The following is an 18593-nucleotide window of genomic DNA, read 5'->3' as shown; positions in this document are numbered from 1 at the left end:
ATGATTTACAAACGTTATTTTAAGTTTGAGGACCCTTTCTCTACACCCTTTAAGGTCGGAGTTCTTGTCCCATCGTGTACATCATTCTAACACCCTGTCCCCTCATAGGGTTCACAAAAGTGACACAAGAGACAAACATACAAATACACTCATATACACACACCTTCTGTCTCCATTCTCCACCTTGCATCCTAAAGATCACACTCGCTGTAAGACACACCAGTAGAGAAAGGGACATTACACTTCAAACTCTTAAAAACATGTTTGTAAAAGGAAATGGTTGGCTTTATCACACCCCTTTGTCTACAACATGAGACATTAATTTTGTGGCCTCCCTGGGGTGGGATTTTAAACTCCGCTAGGGTGTGAGTTTTATTGCAGCAATTGTGTTTTTTATTTAATATATGGGTTGAAAAAGCCTGCACATGAAGTCAGAGTTTCTGGTTCTGATGTAGTGCTGCCTGTATTTCTTTCATCTGGGTGTACACTGCTTTAACATGACTTCATAATTACTCCATTGGCTTTCCAATCCATAGCAGGATAATTTTCAGATCAATGATTATTGTTCAGAAAGCTGTTCATCAAGGCTTTCCAGACTTTATTTCTCTTAGATTCAGGTGGCACAAACCCATGTGGAATTTGCTATCTGACACTCAATTCCTTCTGGAGGTCCAGAGAGTTAGAACTTTCCCCTTTGGTGACCATGCCTTCTCAATGGCGGCTGCCAGAGCATGAACTTCTCTATCTCTTTCCTTATGATCTTAACAGTCTCTCCTTTGTTTTAGGAAAATATTGAACACACCTGCTTGTTCATGCCAAAATACGGCATCGGATGGAGCTGGGAGTATCTAGTGGCAAGCTGCAGATCAAAGTTCAAAGAGTCGAAAGACCACAGATTCAGGGTTAAGGCCTAGAAATTGTGGAACATCCTCCCAATTTTCTCAGAGGATCATTTGGCATCTAAGCAGAGGATCATTTGGCATCTAAGCATTCTGTATGAGGAAGTGACATCAGAGAAGGCATACATTCCTAACCTTATAAAAGTCTCTCTGAGCCACAGGTCGATGTACCCATCCTAACTCATGGGGATGCATACATTTTCTGTGCCCTACTGGCTTTTCATAGGAACCTGTTTTCGATTAATTCTCTTTATACCCATATATGCAGTCTTTTTGTGGGAGATAAAAGATCGAAGAATTAAGTCAGTTTCTGAATCCTACACAAGTTGGGAATAGTAAGAAGGCACAAGATACAGAAGGTAGGCAGTCACAAGAAATAGTTCTAAAAGTGACAGGCACACCATCCTCCCATAGAACAATGGGTGCTAAGCGACTTGGGGATTGGGCCTCTAGGTTGGGCCTTTGTGATGTCTGGCGCACCTGGCACCCTAGAACACTACAATATACACATATATCCGCCGCACCCAAACCCACTCCCGAATCGACCTCGTTTTTATGCCGGCCCCGGACTGTAAGACAGTTGCCGAGGTCCAGATCCTCGCACGTGGCATCTCAGACCACTCCCCGCTGTTCCAACGACTTGGGGACTCCACAGGAGCCCTACGCTCTATATGGAGGCTAAACGCCTAGTTCCTCCAACACCAAGAATGCAAGCGGGGGATTGAGGGAGAACTGAAACACTACTTCCACACTAACGAGGGCACTGTCCAACTGCGTGGCACACTATGGGAGGCAGGGAAAACCATGATCCGGGGATATGCCAAGGGGTTCCTCAAACAGAGACAGCAAGAGAGGTGGCAAGACCAGGATCACCATCTCTCCCAGCTTGAGGCCAAGGCCCTTTGCCTTGAGATGGCGACAGCCGCAATAGGTGGAGAGGCAGAGCTCCAACAGCTCCAACTAATTTGTGAAGAGATCAAGGCCATATCCCTTGAATCTGCTAAATTGATATGCCGATCCTCGGTGGCCCGGGTCTAAGGGTGGGGGAACAAAAATGGTAAGCTGCTTCATTGGCTCGCTGCCCCTCCCCATGCCAACCGGATAGTTCCGAAAATCTAGAACCTGCACGGGCAAATCTTCCACTCCCCTGCTGAAATCACACAGACCTTCGCGAACTACTATGCGGCGCTTTACTCAGCAGATTTCTCACACACCCCTATCACCAGCTCCCTCTTCCTACAGGGTGTCCCCCTCCCGCAACTCTCCGCAGGAGACGTTGAGGCCCTGGAGGAACCAATAACGGTTGAGGAAATTGGTGAAACAACCTCTTCACTTGCGACTCGTAAGATCCCTGGCCCAGATGGTCTCCCCACTGAATATTATGTGGTTTTTTGGGACATCTTAATCCCGGAACTCCTCTCCTTGTTTGAGGAAGTTCTGGAATGTGGCACCTTCCCCTCCGCCACAGATACCGCCACAATCGTAGTCCTACTCAAAACAGATTGGTGGGGATTCTCTACTCTCATCCATCTGCCAGGGTCCTCATAAACCGGAAGCTATCGGAGGCCTTCTCTGTAAATAGGAGAACCCGACAGGGATGCCCGCTCTCCCCTCTCTTATTTGCTCTAGCAATAGAACCTTTTGCTTGTCTTATTTGGACCGATGAGTAGGTACAGGGGTCTGACTGGCGGGGCTCCCACGAGGCCCGGTTCGCCATATATGCGGACGATATCCTGCTTTTCCTATCCAACCCAGCCCAATCCGGACTGTGCTGCCTCCAGATTCTCCAATCCTTCGAGAGGGGGCGGGCCTGCACCTCAACCCGGCGAAATCTACCCTGGTCCCCCTCCACACCTCTTGGGAGTGTGTGGATTGGCAAACAACAATCCCCCTGAGAAGACTCTCATTCAAATATCTTGGTATCTGGGTGGCGCTGCTTCCAGAGCTAACTTGGTCCCTCAACATCACCCTAGTGCTCAAACGCACAAAAGACGACTTCTGTTGTTGGCAATCTTTCCCCTCAACCCCCTTGGTATGCTCGCCCTCTTCAAAATGATCATTCTGCTGCGTCTCCTATATGTCCTTCAAAACCTTCTGCTCCATCTTGCCTGCAGTTGGTTCTGAGTACTAGATCACAACCTTCCTGTGGGGTGACTTGAGACCACGACTGGCCCTCCAGTGTTGTCAGTGGGCCCCATACGATGAAGGCATGGGGATGATGAATCCCTACCTGTGCTATCTCGCCACCCGTCTCCTGGTGATCCATGACTGGTATAATAGGGGCTGTTCGAATCCGGCCTACCGGCTGGAGCTGGGGCAACTCGAGTTCTACCGGATGCTTTATGGGGCTCCAATCCCCCAGGACCTGCTGTCAGAGCCCTCCTCACGTGGCGTTCTGCACTGCGACACACCCACTTGGATGCCAGAATTACACTTCAGACACCCCTCTGGCACGGCACCTGGTTGCGGGAGGTTGGGACACTGGCGGGTTTCCAGCGCTGGGACATAATAGGAATCACTCAACTGGGGGATGCATGAAGGGGTGAGCACCTGTCTTCTTTCCAAGAACTACAGCACGCATACTCTCTACACTCTAACCAATTCTACAAGTACCTCCAACTTCGACATGCCCTTACCTTCCACGTCCCCGACCGCACAGCAATCTCAGAATTCAGCCCGCTGGAGGCTAAACTCCTTATGGGTAGCCTGGGGAACGGGGGGGAATATCACAAATCTACCGATCTCTAATAAACAATACTCCGTACACAGTAGACTCCCTTAAGGCCCGGTGGGAGCAATGGGTGGGCAAAATAATTAAAAGGTATCCCCCAGTTGCTTCGCAGTCCAAGAGGAGGAGGAAGAGATAAACAAAATAGACACAACCTCTTATCTGACTGTCACAATCCGGAATCTTTCCCAGAGGGAGGCTGGACAAACCAATAAAAGTTTGTAAGAGAGAGGGATAAAGTTCAGCAAGTTTTGTTTTATTCCAAAATTCAATTTGTCAAGAGCACAAAAATTAAGTCAAAGTCTGTGGTCTTTCAGGGGTCCGAACTCCTGGTTGGAAAAGGTTTCGTCTTCACCAGGTCTTCCCCTGGACTTGGGGTTGGATATTCGGTACGTCACCTCCACAACGTTGATGGAAATGGCGTGGGTGGATTGGGATAAAACAACAAAAGAAATAGACCGGAGTGAGTCGCAGGGAAAAACTGGCGTTTCACTCTCAGGGAAGGGGAGTGAGGGGAGAAGTCACCTTTGACCGGCACCGAGTGAGCCCCGACGTGACCTCCCTCCTCCCTCTATACAACGTCCTTCCCCCTCCCGTGTCCCGTAAGCCCCTGTAGCGTCGCCCGTACCTTAGTAAGCCACCCTCCTCCAGGGGGGTGGCTGGGCGAAACGTAGTCCCGTTGGCCTCCCGGCTTGTCGTCTCTGCACACCACAGCAGTACTTGCTTCGGTCTCTACTTCGGCTCCGCTTCTTCTCGCTGCTATTCTGCCTCCGTTGTTCCTCTCTGTCCACGCCATGACCTCTCCTGCTCCGGGGAAACCCGCTTCCGTCTCCTGAAAGAAGGACGGCCCTCTTGTTTGCTCCCGCTGCTTGTCCGATAGGCCACTTGGGTATGACGTCGTGGGCCACACCCCCGGGGATTCCGCCTGAGAGATTCCCTTAAAGGGCTCTTGTCTTTCCTGCACAAAGGGTGAAACAACTTGGTCAGAATCGAAGGGCAACAAAGTCCGCAGTTCGTTATCGGACTCGTGACACTGACCTATCGTTATTTTGACAAGGGTAATCACTCACAAGGATGACATTTCCCCATACACAAACAGTTCATCACATATATTAATTCTTTTAGATTTTTTATTATTTTTTTATCACAATTTATTTATTTATTATGCATATCAAAATTAGCTTTTCTCAGTTTTTTATGTTTATATAATCATAGAAACATTGGCCTTGCTTAGGGGTTCTCTTCAAATCATTGTCTTAATCCATTACAAATTGTTTATTGATGTTTAATAATGTTTCTATGATTATATAAACATAAAAAATTGAGAAAAGCTAATTTTGATATGCATAATAAATAAATTGTGATAAAAAAATAATAAAAAATTCCAAAGAAATAACTATATGTGATGAACTGTTTGTTTATGGGGAATTGTCATCCTTGTGAGTGATTACCCTTGTGAAACTAACGACAGGTCAGATAAGAGGTTGTGTCTATTTTGCGAGCGATGGGTGGACCCTCTAGATGAGGAGGACTGGAGAGATCCATTGATGGCCCCTAGAGTACTCACTATATTGGCCAGACTCCACTTCATTTAAATTTACTACCTCCACTTTGCATACCTCACCACTGTACGATTACACAAAGCGGGTATTCTCCCCACCCCCAGGTACCCGCGATGTGAGACGGAGCCAGCCGACTTCTATCACATGATTTGGTCCTGCGTCATCATTTCTGACTACTGGGCGTCGATTGTGGCAGAGCTAAGAGGGCCCCGGGGCTGGAGGGTCCACCTCAGTCCTCTTGCCCTTCTCCTAGGTGTGATGGAGGGGTTGGATGGCTCCTGTGCTGACAGATTGTTCCTAAGGACAGCCTGTTTAGTGGCCAAAAGAGACATTGCGGCAGCCTGGAAGAGCTCAACATCTCCTTCTCTTCCGAAGTGGCATAAAGGAGTGGATTGGGTCGCCACTCAGGAAAGAACTGTATATGAGGCCAGAGGTTGCCCAGCCAAACACGAACGCATGTGGGGCAAGTGGCTGGGCTTGATAGGCTGAGATTTTATATCTCATGGTTGGTAAGCTCCGAGGGGCAATACCGTTTTCTTCTGTGCTGCATGGCCCTCGAAGGGAAAATTATGATAATGTATCCTGCTCTCTCTTGTTGCATCACAATGCTTTACCGCTCATTTTGTTGTCATAAAACCAATAGAATTGAGTATCAAAAAAAGTTTTCTAAAAGTGAGTATTTGTTTTGGTTTCCCAGGCTCAGATATTTCTTACTGCGTGACACCACCATCTTCTCCTGTGCATGTTCCATGCTTCCCTTCTGCATAATGTTATACAGCAGTGTGGCCCTTGCTAGTCCATATTTTGTTCAGATTATCAGGGCCACTGTTGAAAGCCAAGAAGCAGAGCAACATCTGTTAAGAGTTGTAAGCCCGGTCTGCACCACCGCACTACATTATGGAGAAGAAAGGTGTGCATCATAAGAATTGCAAGATTGCAGCTACCCTCTAGTGTGCGTGCTTTTAGCGCAAACTCAGCTGTAAACCAATGGAGCGCTGTGCAAGAGGAGGGTTTATATAGTATAGACCTAAGCTTTCAACTTTAATAAATATGCAAAAAGGAACTATAAAAACAGATACAGGTCTCTTACTGGGTTTTTGAGTAGTCTGGTTTTGCAAGAAAATATTCTCTGACAAGTTAGTTTATTACCCAAATCGTAAATGCATTTGCAATAAATTACCATATCAAGTGACTGAGTTTTCAAATAGAGTGCACATACCTGTAAAGGCTTGGTAGAAAGTATGGTGTGCATTTGGTTCTTGTGAACGGTGTTGGATTAGGAGCACTGTATCTGGGTATCCTCTAAAGCAGTGGTATCCCAAAGTGTGCACGTGGCTCCCTGGGGAGCCATCAACCTAGCCATGGGAGCTGTGCACCAAGCACTTTAATGCATTTAATGTTGAAAGGTCTGTTGGCTTCAGTTACATTAATTAGACTTAAACGCATGATGTCGATGATTTGTAAGTAACATGCCGAAAGTTGTAAACGTAGTGCTTAATTGATGGCATGTCGAGGGAGATGACCTCCATATTTCACTGGATCCCCATGTTCCAACACTCCCAAAGTAAGTGGAATATGCGTGATTTATTTTGTTAGACTCGTTAATAGTTTTGTTTTTTTCCAAATGCATTTTACACCAATGCACGTTATCAGGAAATCACAGTTGTCCTGTCTATTAAACACATTAATTATTATTAAGTATTGACATTTGTACTTGAACCATAGGTACTTCCAGTACACATTTCTTTCAGTACACACACATTTCCAGACAGGCCTGCTCTCTCCTTGAGCACAGGGAAGTAAAACACCATAATGCCAACATTTGGAAGCAAGAAAGAGAAACGTTTAAAAAAAACAGGAATTTATTTGGCTTGAATTGATATGGAGGCAAGTTTAGGGTGGAGACAACAAAACAAAAAGCTGTACGTGGTTTAAAAAATCATGAGTCACCCTGCTGAGACAGCTGTGTTGGCACATATGGCGTGGGTAGAAATGGAAGTGCATGCAAATATTCTTCAAGCGCAGAAAGACTTTAGCAATGGGGCCTACATGCATAGGGGTGCTATCTAGCACTGTAAGTGGGATAAAAAAGTTTGAGAGGGTACTCTAAAAAATAAAACCATGGGCAAAGAAGTGTAACTAGGAATATTTTATTAGAGGCTCCGCCTTAGTAATACAAAACACTCTGCGTATATGATTATAATACCTTCATCAGCTTCATCCCAATTATTTTCAGGGAGAAAAATGAAAGTACTCCCGAGGCCGGGCTTACATCCTCCTCCCCACCCCCACCCTCAAAAAAAGTCACGGTGTGGAGCCACGTGCAATGGCAAATGGGTCAAGGGAGCCGCGGGTCAAAAAGGTTTGGGAACTAAAATGTCTGACTATGTGGGATTTAGGACAACATATTTAGGGTAAACTATATTTAGAGGGGAGAGCACAGCACACAAAGGACCCACTTCACAAGGATTTATTTGTGATTTAGTACTCTTGGCTGTGGCTTACTGTTGTAGTTCTTGACTTACTCATGATGTTAAATAAAATATTTGTGAAAAGGGCACAAAGAATTTCCAGAAAGATTAAAACTGTACTGAAGACAGTCTATGTGAAACACTTTCTCTCACATGGATTACAATTCAGGCAGTTTGTCTTTTGACCTTGCTTGCTTGAGAGTCCTCATTATGTTTCCTCTTCCACAGGTGAAAGAGCAAAATTTGTGTTCATTGCTGCCACAGTTGCCACACACTCGACAGCCAGTCCCATCTGTGCCTCCTGGAACAGTACGGAAGCAGCAATATTATCTGGCCGTGGGTAAACACGTTGACTGGACCTTTTGAAGTAATTCAACAGACCTTTTTACCTCATCAGCATATGAATCTGAAGAAGCAAAGGGCATCTCTGCCATTCATCTTTGTATATGTGAAGAACAGACATAGAAAAGAGTCTAGTGGATTGAAGCCACCCAACTACTTTATATTATAAACTTTCCAAGCTGTGAGTTCATGATTGTCTTGAGGTTCTCCAAAGATGACGTGCTGCTATAACTGTCAAAGAGAGAAAATTGAGATGGGTCCAAAGAGAAAAACCATAACAGAGGAACCCTGGAACTGGAAATTAGGACCCAATGTGAATCACGTGAAATAGGTTTAAGCATTGGATGTTGGTCGATATACACAACACAGTCCATTGCTGTTGTCTCATATGTAGAAACCGGTTTTCAGTAGAATCTTCAGGCCATGGGACACCCAGATATGGCATTGTACAGTAAAAAAAAAGTCCAGACATGTTGACTAACCACTTTAATTTATAGTCAGGTGAAATTGCTGTTGCTTTGAAGTAAATCGTGAAGGATGCATTCCGGAAAAGACACTTGTCAATGCCTTGTTAAACAAGATATAACTTACACAGCCTCTTGAATATTTACCATTCATAAGCAACCCCGATAATAGCTCGCTGTTCACGAGTAGCACATCTAAAGTTGACTCGGTGATGTTTCTGGAATGCATGGGATTATTTTATCTTTTGATTTATATAATCAGTGTAGTTATTATGAGAGAGCAACTCGATTTGTGATGCACATTATCTGAAATGTGTGAACATGATAGGTAAAGGTTCTGAAAATATAAGCACACAATTATTAGACTCAGCTGTCAGTGAACTAGAAAGGATGGGTAGTTGTGTTCATCTGTGCTAGATTCTTTATCTTTCACTTACCTTCCTCTTGTCATCCACCCCAGGCTTGAATGAATTTTTACAGACATACTCACCAAAACCAACAGTAATTAACTCATTTTTTAGTTTTGGAGATAAGCGGGATTTTGAGTTCTTGTCTTTTAGTATAGACAAACTAAGAATCCACAAGTGTTTTGTGTGGTGGTGTAGTCTAGAAGGTTATATTAGGATTTTGATCTATATTTATCTACATGGCCTTTATGTGCAATGTAGGATTACAGTCCCCATTGCACTAAATTCTATTTTAATATGCAACTAATCAAGTTCCTTTATTTTATTGTATTGTAAAGTCCAACCTATCACTTCTTTTATTTGACTGTCTACCACAAATGGTTCATGTATCAATCCACATATCCCTATGGTTTGGTGTAATTCTTGTAGAGGGAATGTATTAAACCAGTACTTTGTTTAATAGTGTTTGAGATCAGCAACCAGTTATGTTCCTCAGTGGTATGCAGAATACCAGTTGCCTCACAAATCAAACTGATTTGATGTATGGCCAAAATTTGTATTCACAGTTGGCAGCACAGCAAAACACATATGTCTTCCCACTCTGTGACACTGAATCTTAATACACACATTATACGTCTGACAGGAAGATTTGTCATTTGAATTTTACCAGTGTTCATCTATGTCCTTGAAAATTCTAAACAGGATAAAACATCGTCCGATCTTGCCATTTCGTGGTGCTACTTGAAGAACTTCTGCAAGCCTGCTGCCATCATGAATACTAGTTTGGAACCTGTGCTGGACTTCAGTATTCAAATCCTCTTGGAAATCAGATCTACTCCAGATTCCATTGCAGGGTTTACTTATCAACCACTAATGCATGAATGGTACTTGTATGCCTTACCTTACCATGAGAGCTGGAGAGGAGACTTCTGATGAATCATATTATATGTAGGACTCTGTCTTGCCTATTTCAGCATGCCAAGGGGCATTACCTAGTCTAGTGCCTGTTGGTTACAACCTGCTCTTGATCCCTGTATTCTGGTTATTGATTTCTGAAGCCCTTTTCTTAATTCCTTGTCTTGTTTTTCTCCTTGTCTGATTGCTGGCTTGTCTGTCCTGTGTTCTTGTTATTCTTTCCACTCTGGTTTTCTGTTCTACTCCAAATTCGGTCTACGGTCTGTTGTAGTCCATATCCGTTTACAGTCACCTCTGTTACCTTTGGCTTGGTCTCCATTCCAAATAGGTAAGGCTAGGACTTCCGTTGCTGCGCCCAGACCCTTTGGAGTCGTACCTGTCTAAGTGTTGTTGTCCGTCTCAGTCCACCTGGCACAGAGTAAAACCGTCTCTAAGTCTCTATACAGCAGGCCTTACTATGACTTCACTGTATGTGAAATCTGCTGGAGTCAGTCCAAAGAGCTTTTCCTAAGCTACCAAGAGACCTAGTCTTCATATACCAGTACACCCCTTCCTTTCTTCTTGTCTATCTCCTGTCCTGTGCTGTTTACTGGCCTCCAATATACTTGGAGTAGCCTGGTTTTACCTTGCCTTGTCCCCTTGCTAAGTGTTACCTCTGGAATCACTTGGTCCTGACTTCCTTCCCTGACAAATAATGGCCACTTACTGAAAAGCAACTTTTAATCTACTTCACCGTCTTTTGTGATCGAGTAAATATAGACCAGTATAGTGGGCTTTGCAGGAAGAACCTTACTGTGGCTGGTGCCCAGTATAAAAGTTTGGAAACAAAGAAATGGTAAAACTGGGTAGTGGCCCATCTTTCGCTTGTATTTATAATCATTGTCAGGCTACAGTTAGTTGTGCTTTCTCCATGGTCAGCTATGGGTGGCTGTGGTTTTGATGAGAATAGTGTCAGCACACTTGTTTTCAAAATATATTTGAGAAGCATCTTTCCAGGAGTCTCTCCAAGTGGTGTGTTCCTGTAATGCCACGGTTGTACCTCTGTTATGGTACACAATGATATGTGGTATAGAGCGCTCTGTGTAGGTCATGCCAGGCTATTTGGTTAGGATCAAACAGCTACATTCCTTTTTGCCAGGATTCGTTCAGAACATTATCTAAGATGTACACTGGAGGATTTGGATAACTTCAGTGTAATTATTGAAATCAAGGATGGGGGGAGGTAGAAGAAGCTATGATCCCTTCAGCTTCCTAGTAATCCGTCAGTATCAATGGGGAATGGATCACTTGTGTAAGACAGAATTACAGGCCTTAAAGTCCTGACATGAGTGCTCTTTGAGGTCAAGAAAAACCTGCAGCAAGGCTATCAGCTGGTTCTATTTGCAGTTGGAGTCCCTCATTTGAAGCCAGTCACATCAGGGGAAATTTGCATTCCCGCAGTTTTTGTGTGCACCTTTATTTATTTTTGTGTAATTAATGTTAAATCTTTTAATTTGTAAATGTATATAAAGCGCCCTCACACCTAAGAGTAGTGGTGCTCTTAATGACAGTTAACCAAAATAAAAATAGATTCTGGTCTGTTACATTTAAAAAGGACAATAAGTATTTATGTATATATTGGAATTCTGTTTCATGAATCCACAATGGAAAATGAGAATATCCCATGGGGATAGCTTGAATTTCACTTGTTTTTATTATTTCTGGAACACAACACATAGCAAAATAATTCACCTATAGGGGCACTAACTTAGAGGAGTGGGACGTGGGTATAGCAGCACAGTATGTAATAACTCAGCAGAACAACCATGTTTTAACAACTTTCCATAACAAACATTGGGAAATACGTACCTGAATGTATTGCGGCAGGGAATTCCATAACATGGGGATCTGTATGGTAGATCTTCAGCATCCTCTAGATTTTAATTAGTAGATAGGTTGATTCAGCAGATTCTGTCTGTGTGAATAAAGTTCACTGTTGCAACCCCTTATTGATGAGATAGCCAGGGGGAAACTCTGAAGCACTTAAGGGGTCATACACAAAGACTTATACACACTTTGTTAGAATGTGAACCACTGCAATGAACGTCTAAGGTCTGATACAAGGCCATATTTGGCGGTTCCAAATCCGGTGAACACTATTGGATTTTCCAAGTCCTGTACAGCTGGTACTTCAGAAGATCTGTATGGATAGTATTGCCATATCCTAACATGGAGTCGATGAGTGCTTGAAGAAAGGTCCTTCGACTTTGAAGATGATCTTACTTGGAGACGTCTGCAGGCCGAAAATGACAGTGGTACAGTTAACACCACTTTATTTACCCAATGGTGTGAGCCAAGAGTATATGTTTATAACGTTATGAACTTTTGATCACAAACATCAGTAAACCCAGTGGTGCAGAATATACCACACATAGAGATTAAATTCCTGCTTTGGGGCAGTGTCTGCTAAAATGGTATATATGCAAGACATGTTTGGAGGCATGCTTGACTCAGTGTTGAGAGAAGTCAGACCTGCTGGTCCAAGTTTTAAATCAAAACTTAGCATGTTATGCCTTGAGGTCTTAAGAGTAAGTATAATGGAGTTGAGGAGTAGCAAATAACGCTATTTACATTGCATGGTTATCTTACCTACAGCATTGTATAAAGACACCTAATATTATAATTAAAGTTTGTGTGAATGTATCTAGTTAGAAAGCCAAAGAAATGTCACATTCTTTTACAGAGATTTGCATAGCACTGTTTTGATGTTGGAATTGGATTAATTCATGCGCTGGTGTTGAGAATTTCATCACCGTCTGTTTTTGATTGAGTCAGATCATTGTGTAATAGTTCTCCAAATGTGCAATAGTGTTGTGATTGCTAATCTCCCTGCTCTGTTTTACGGGTAGTTTTCAGGGTTTTAAGAAAGTACAAATGAAACAGCCATACTTTTTTTTTTTTTTTTTTTACATTTCAGAGCCTTTATTCAATTTGCAATCAGTTCCTTGTAACAGCTGGGTAAAAGAAACAAAGAGAGGTACATTTATTGACACAAATTCCACAAAGCAACTTTTGAGTCTTGGACTTAAAGATTTGAGCACATAACTCTCAGCTGTGATACACACACTAAGGGTGCACTGTATTTAGCACTGTGTAGGCTGCCAAAATAAATGGTGCCAGAAGAACTTGAATCATGAATGATATGCCCTCTCACCGTGCCAAGCTGGAGTGTCCTTAAAACTTTGCTGTTGCTCTACAGAGCGTTGACGATTTTAGTTAAGCACGAAATTGGAACATTGAATAGAATCCATATCATAATGTTATTCTCAGGGTCCTCGTGCCTAAAAAATTGAAACAGGATCTGCAATCATAGTAGATCAGCAAAAAAAATATGAACTAAAATCTCAAGGACATTGATGGTAAAGAAGAAACACTATTAAAACGGTTCAGTGTGAAAATACACACTGACAGTATACATGCATCAAAAATATGGATTGTAAACTATCGACCATACTAACATATCTCACTGCAAAAATCTTGACCAGGATTCAGTTAGTAAATGCAGCAATGCTTGATTGACCAATATCATACAACTGTGTTAATTTACTATCCTTACTCCATCCCTAGCATATCTGGTAGCACTTGCTCCTAGGTTGATTAGATGTCTGTCAAGATTTTTGTAGGAAGATATTTAAGTATGTTTGACATTTTGGCAGTGCATATTTTTTCATTCTATATTGTCTCCCTCTAACAATACAACTGAATATGAAGCTGCTAAAATACATTTGAAAACAATAATAAGATTCATGTTATCTTATTTTTTGATACTTGATTACAGTAGTTAATCCAACAATAAGGTGTTTTGGATTATTGATGAAAATGTTCTCTTTGGTAGTCTATTATTAAAACTATTTTACTTTGTGAAACAATACAAAAAGGGTATTTGATTGTATTATCTATACTCACATCACACTTTCACACTCCAAAGCATTGTGGATGTCACCCACCACTGTCTTTACAGGGCAGCGCAGAGCAAACCAGATGTCCCTGATGGTACAAGTTACACAGCCATAAGTGAACTGTTGGAAGGTTACACAAATGAGTGTAATGTTATATTTGTTTAATGCCTATGGGGTCTATATTGAATTACTAAATTGTGATTTTCATTTAAATCAGTTGATTTGGGTCTATGGAGCTCCTTTCAATTAGTTTTATTTCAAGTTTAAAAGTCAATATCTAAGTCCTTTACTTTAAGGACAGCAGTAGCTTGTGTTCATAATCTCTATGTTTATGTAAATAACATTATTATCTCAACACAAGTATCTGTGAATTAATATACTGATTTGATCTGATAGATAGGAAAATTGACCCATAAGAGTAAAAAGCAGGTATGCCCTGTGTTGTTAAATTGCTTTCACATATGTATTCTTTACCATATGAGAGGTGTGGTTTTACAGTACATAATATGTTCCCGGTGTTTGGTAATAGTTATTAAATTACATGTATTAAAAAACTTTAGCATAACTACCATGATTGAATCGTATTTATTTTTGATTTTACCCTACAAATTATACTTTTTCGTTATTATACATTTGGATTCCGAAAATTGAAAACAATAATTTGCATCATTTCTTGTGCAACACCAATTGATCCAGTGACTACTAGTTATACTAGGGGAATTGCTGAAAGAAATATCTCAAATAGGAAAAATTGTGGTTAAAAGAAAAGGTAACTAGCAACAAAGTTTTCTTTAAACTTGGCCCTCCAAATCCACTGTCTCAGTTTCTCCTCGTATTCACTAAATTAATTCTTTTACTGACAGGAGTAACAGAATCATTTTCAATACATAGCATAGAAAAATGTCAAAAAGCTTAAGAATCATCCTAACTCAAAAAGGACCTATTGAATCTTGCACAATTCACAAGTTACAGCACACTCAAAAGACCACTTATAGGTTATTTAAATTAAAGTTTTACATTTATAAATAATAATTAATACATTAGTTAATACTCAGTGGTTTGCAAACAAGCTTACTAAACACAAACATATTTATCTTAGTGATCACATTTTAGTTGAAAATTATCAGTAGGGAAAGTTTTCTAAAGGACAACCTAAATCTGTCATTGAATATGTAGTGTCAGATTTTTCACTATGAGGTTTCATATGATATTTAATGTGTTTCCATATCGGTGTATACAAACTGTGGTATCTGAAATATGAAATATTGAATTTAAAAGAAGGATTGATTTTGAAAGTGGCACAGAAGCAAAAGTGTTATAATGAATGTAGACAAGCAGATAACAGTAACAGATTATCGATTCTGTGGTCTTCGGAGCAACAGGAAGGGGCGTGTCCGATCCGTGCAGCCATGCCGCGGCAGAGCGCGTCCAGCGTTAGCAGGATCTCGCAGCACCCCTTGGAGACCTTGGAGAACCCACCCCTGACACCAGGGGTCACTGAGAGTGTGGCAGATCAGCTGGAGCTGGAAGCCGGATCAGATTAGAGCTCCCGCGGTAAGCACGGCCGCCATTAGTTGGCGGCTGCAGGGAGTGCGTGCCCTTGGCAGACCGCAGAGGTGGCCCGGTTAGATCCGGTGCAGCCTGCGATTCTGCCTTGCGTGCCCTGCTTGCCATCAGTCTGTCATCTGCCCACTTTACGCTATTTGCACGGCCTCGCTTCGCCATGGGCTCACCTGGCCCTGCCTGCTCCTGCCACCATCATCAGCAGCTGTTCACTCGCATTTACTGCAATTACTGCCATCACTGCCATCCCCCCGCCGTTACAGTCATCGCTGCTGCCACCGTTGCTAACATTGCCGTCAACAAGGTGCTCAAGGATCCCGCTGTCCTCTCCAGCCACCCCCAGCCACCGCAGCCTCCCCAGTCACCCAGTAATCATTGTAAGCCACCGCAGGCACTATAGGCATCATAGCTACTGCAGCCATTGTCCCACCTGCATCAAGCGGGGAAATCAACCAACCTTTCACTGCCTGAACTATAACATTGAGCCACGACCCCCCTGGGTGAGCTTCCTGGGCACTCTGATCATTTTTGAAGCACCTAAGCGGCTCAGTCAGTGGGGGGTGGTGAGGGGGGGAATCAGCATCTCTTGGGCCATCCTCTACCTCCCACCCTCCATCGTTAACGTCTTTCAGCGTCTTTAAGCAATGAGATCAGGCAAAACCAGGAAAGCCCCACCCAATCCCTAAAAAAAAAAAGGCACCAAGAAGAGGGTTTTTGACGATGCAGCAGCTGATCTACCCCCAATTGTAAATCCGGAAAATCGTCGAATCCACAGTCACAGTCACATCCGGGTCTTGTCTCGGATATAGTTCCAGAGTCATATCCCCATCAGTCTTCGCCTCAAGTTCAGCTTCATCTCGACCAACAAATAACCAGTGGTGCCAGTGGAGCCAGTTCGCTCCATGATAACTCAAACTGCAAAGAGATGAAATCGAGACCCTGAGCTAACGCAGTTTCTTCATTAAAAAAAATTTAATTGAGGGGCTATTTCAGAAGTTCTGCACCCGCTTTGAAGTCCAGATCAAGCTCACTCGATATATCCTTGACTCCCGCTGCAACTGTCCTATCCCCAGCACCAGGCTCGCTCCAAAAACTGGTCCAGCCCATAATCCATGTGTCTGCTGGCGAGACAGGCCCCAGTTCATCGCTCCCGGGCTTTCCAACAGGCCGAGCCCCAAAGAAAAGAAGCTCCCGAAGCCTCTCCAACGCCATGGATTCTCGACCAGGTTTTCGACCAGTTCTCCTTTGACCTGCAAGACGATAATCCTCACGCACTGGCTTCTGCTTCCCCTTCACCTCCCATAGGATGCAAGATGACCTCGCCAAACTATCACCCTGTTTGGATCCCAAGCCAGTTTTCTCCTTTAGCAAATAATTCCCCAACCCTCAAGGCTCTTTCAATAGCAACTATTAAAGCTCTTACCCCGCAAGTTGCAAACCGAGTAAACGAACATCTAAGCAACCCCAGAGCGTCATCCCCATCCCTTTCATCATCAACCACCAACAGTTGGCAACAAAAGATCAACACAGGTTGGGGCCACAACATCATGCCTAATACCAAGCTTGACTCATCTTTTTTCACCAAAGAATCCAACAGGTCGACTGTCAGCCCCTCATCTCCAGACCCAAACGATCTCTGGTCACAACTACTCCAAACCCTTCAATCCACAGTGTCCGCATTGAACTACCACTCAGACAAAATGGACCAACAGATGGACCTATTAAACACCCTTGCTGTGTACACCGTTGGGATTGATCAAAACTCAAGGCGCTCAATTCATTGATAATAAAAGCTCAATCTCAAGTGCAACTAGTTCAATCAGTATGTTGCTGCTCTCCTATCATTGACTCCCTATCCTCACTGCCTCAATTTCTGTCATCAGTATTAACAGAGTTCCAGAAGATCCCAGCATCCAGGCCCCCTGACCCCACGCCACCGGCTCCTGCACAGGGCGAACACCCGGAGCCTGAGCACACGACCGACAAATTAACAACCACTTTTTCACCATCAATTAAAGCGACAGCAGTTTCTAATGCATCTAGCGACACAATTACCAACGCCAAATCACCGCAGCAACCCGCTCATCGGCTATCAAAACGGGAAAAAAAAAGACTTCGGAAATCCCGCAATAGGCTCACAGAAGAGTCTGAAAGAACAATCTGTAACTGTTTTACAAACAATAAATCAGTGACAGCACAGGGTCCGAGCACAGCGCTCACCGTCCCAACCAGTCAATCGCAAGCATCCCAGTTCCCAACGTCTCAAAAAGGACCCCAAAAAGTAAAACGTTCATCTGAAACAGAGTCTCCCCCAGCCTTAAGGCATTCTCCAAATCTAATATCGCAGGAAATAATTGGAAACACTGGAAACAGGCAACTACAAAGCAACGAAGAACTAACATTTGTCAACAAGACAGCCGCAACCACGCCTCCGCAAAAGTGTTTACCAGCCACCAAAGCCTCTTCCCCACCGCAACTGATGACTAACAGTCTAGGCTTACATCGCGCAGCTAACCCCAGCAAAGGATTGGACCAACAGTATTCAGCAACTCCACCAAGCCAACTTCCTTTGGCGCTTATGCGCAAAACAGTTCTTACCTCAGCATCAACCAATCAAGTCAGTGAGCAAGTCCCCCTCCTGCACAGTATATCAACCCATCAATGAACATCAGAAGTCAAGTTCAAGCCAACTAAGTCATCGCCCGGTGTAATCCCTAATTTAGCCACAGGTAGCAGTAATTTGATCTCGTTGCTAACACCTGAGTAAGTCTCCCAAGGACCGCACGACATATTAAACAGCGGAAATATAATCCGGCTTTTCAAATAAAACTCGGACCTGTGTAAGCTGGAATCAAAAGATATACTCGCTATTAAATTCAAACCTGGTAATGACCTCCAAGCGGGAGAATCAACCCTAATTACATTTGCAACTAAAGCCATAAGGGAACTGGTTCAATCTAAAGCTGATCAATTAAAAAACTGGGGAATAATCATAGCAACGCCCCGAGCTCCTCGATACACCTCAATACTTGCACCCAGACAGATTTCAGCTTCAAGTATAAGTCCTGCCCCTTTTTTCATATTAAAGTCAGCCAGAAGCCGCTCTCCAGTCGGCAATGATCAGTGCAGTGAAGTACAGCAAGCCACCAGAAGGGCAGATTGGTCATGGCTGCCAGCAGCCCTATCCCAAAATAGGATCAAATTAAATTTCCTTGAACATGGTTTAACAATTTGCTCCTGGAACATCAACGGTCTCTTGTCGAAATTTCAATCTCCAGACACACTTGGATTCTTAAAAAAACAC

General features: G+C 43.3%; 1 protein-coding gene across 3 annotated transcripts in view; it reads left to right on the top strand.

Moving 5' to 3' along the window:
• The window catches only part of STRADB (STE20 related adaptor beta), a 390751-nt gene extending 376460 nt beyond the window's left edge, over window positions 1–14291 (top strand). For all 3 annotated transcript variants that reach the window (XM_085648993.1, XM_085648991.1, XM_085648992.1), the window contains one exon: window positions 7889–14291. In XM_085648993.1, coding sequence (XP_085505119.1) covers window positions 7889–8026 — 138 coding nt within the window. In that variant the 3' untranslated portion in view covers window positions 8027–14291. The remainder of the gene's footprint in view (window positions 1–7888) is intronic.
• The last annotated feature ends 4302 nt before the right edge of the window (window positions 14292–18593 follow it).

The sequence above is a fragment of the Triturus cristatus genome, chromosome 3_2, assembly GCF_964204655.1.
Source record: "Triturus cristatus chromosome 3_2, aTriCri1.1, whole genome shotgun sequence".
NCBI classification, from domain to species: Eukaryota; Metazoa; Chordata; class Amphibia; order Caudata; family Salamandridae; genus Triturus; species Triturus cristatus.
Note: the sequence above shows the minus strand (reverse complement) of the source record. Positions and strands in the feature narration are given on the sequence as shown.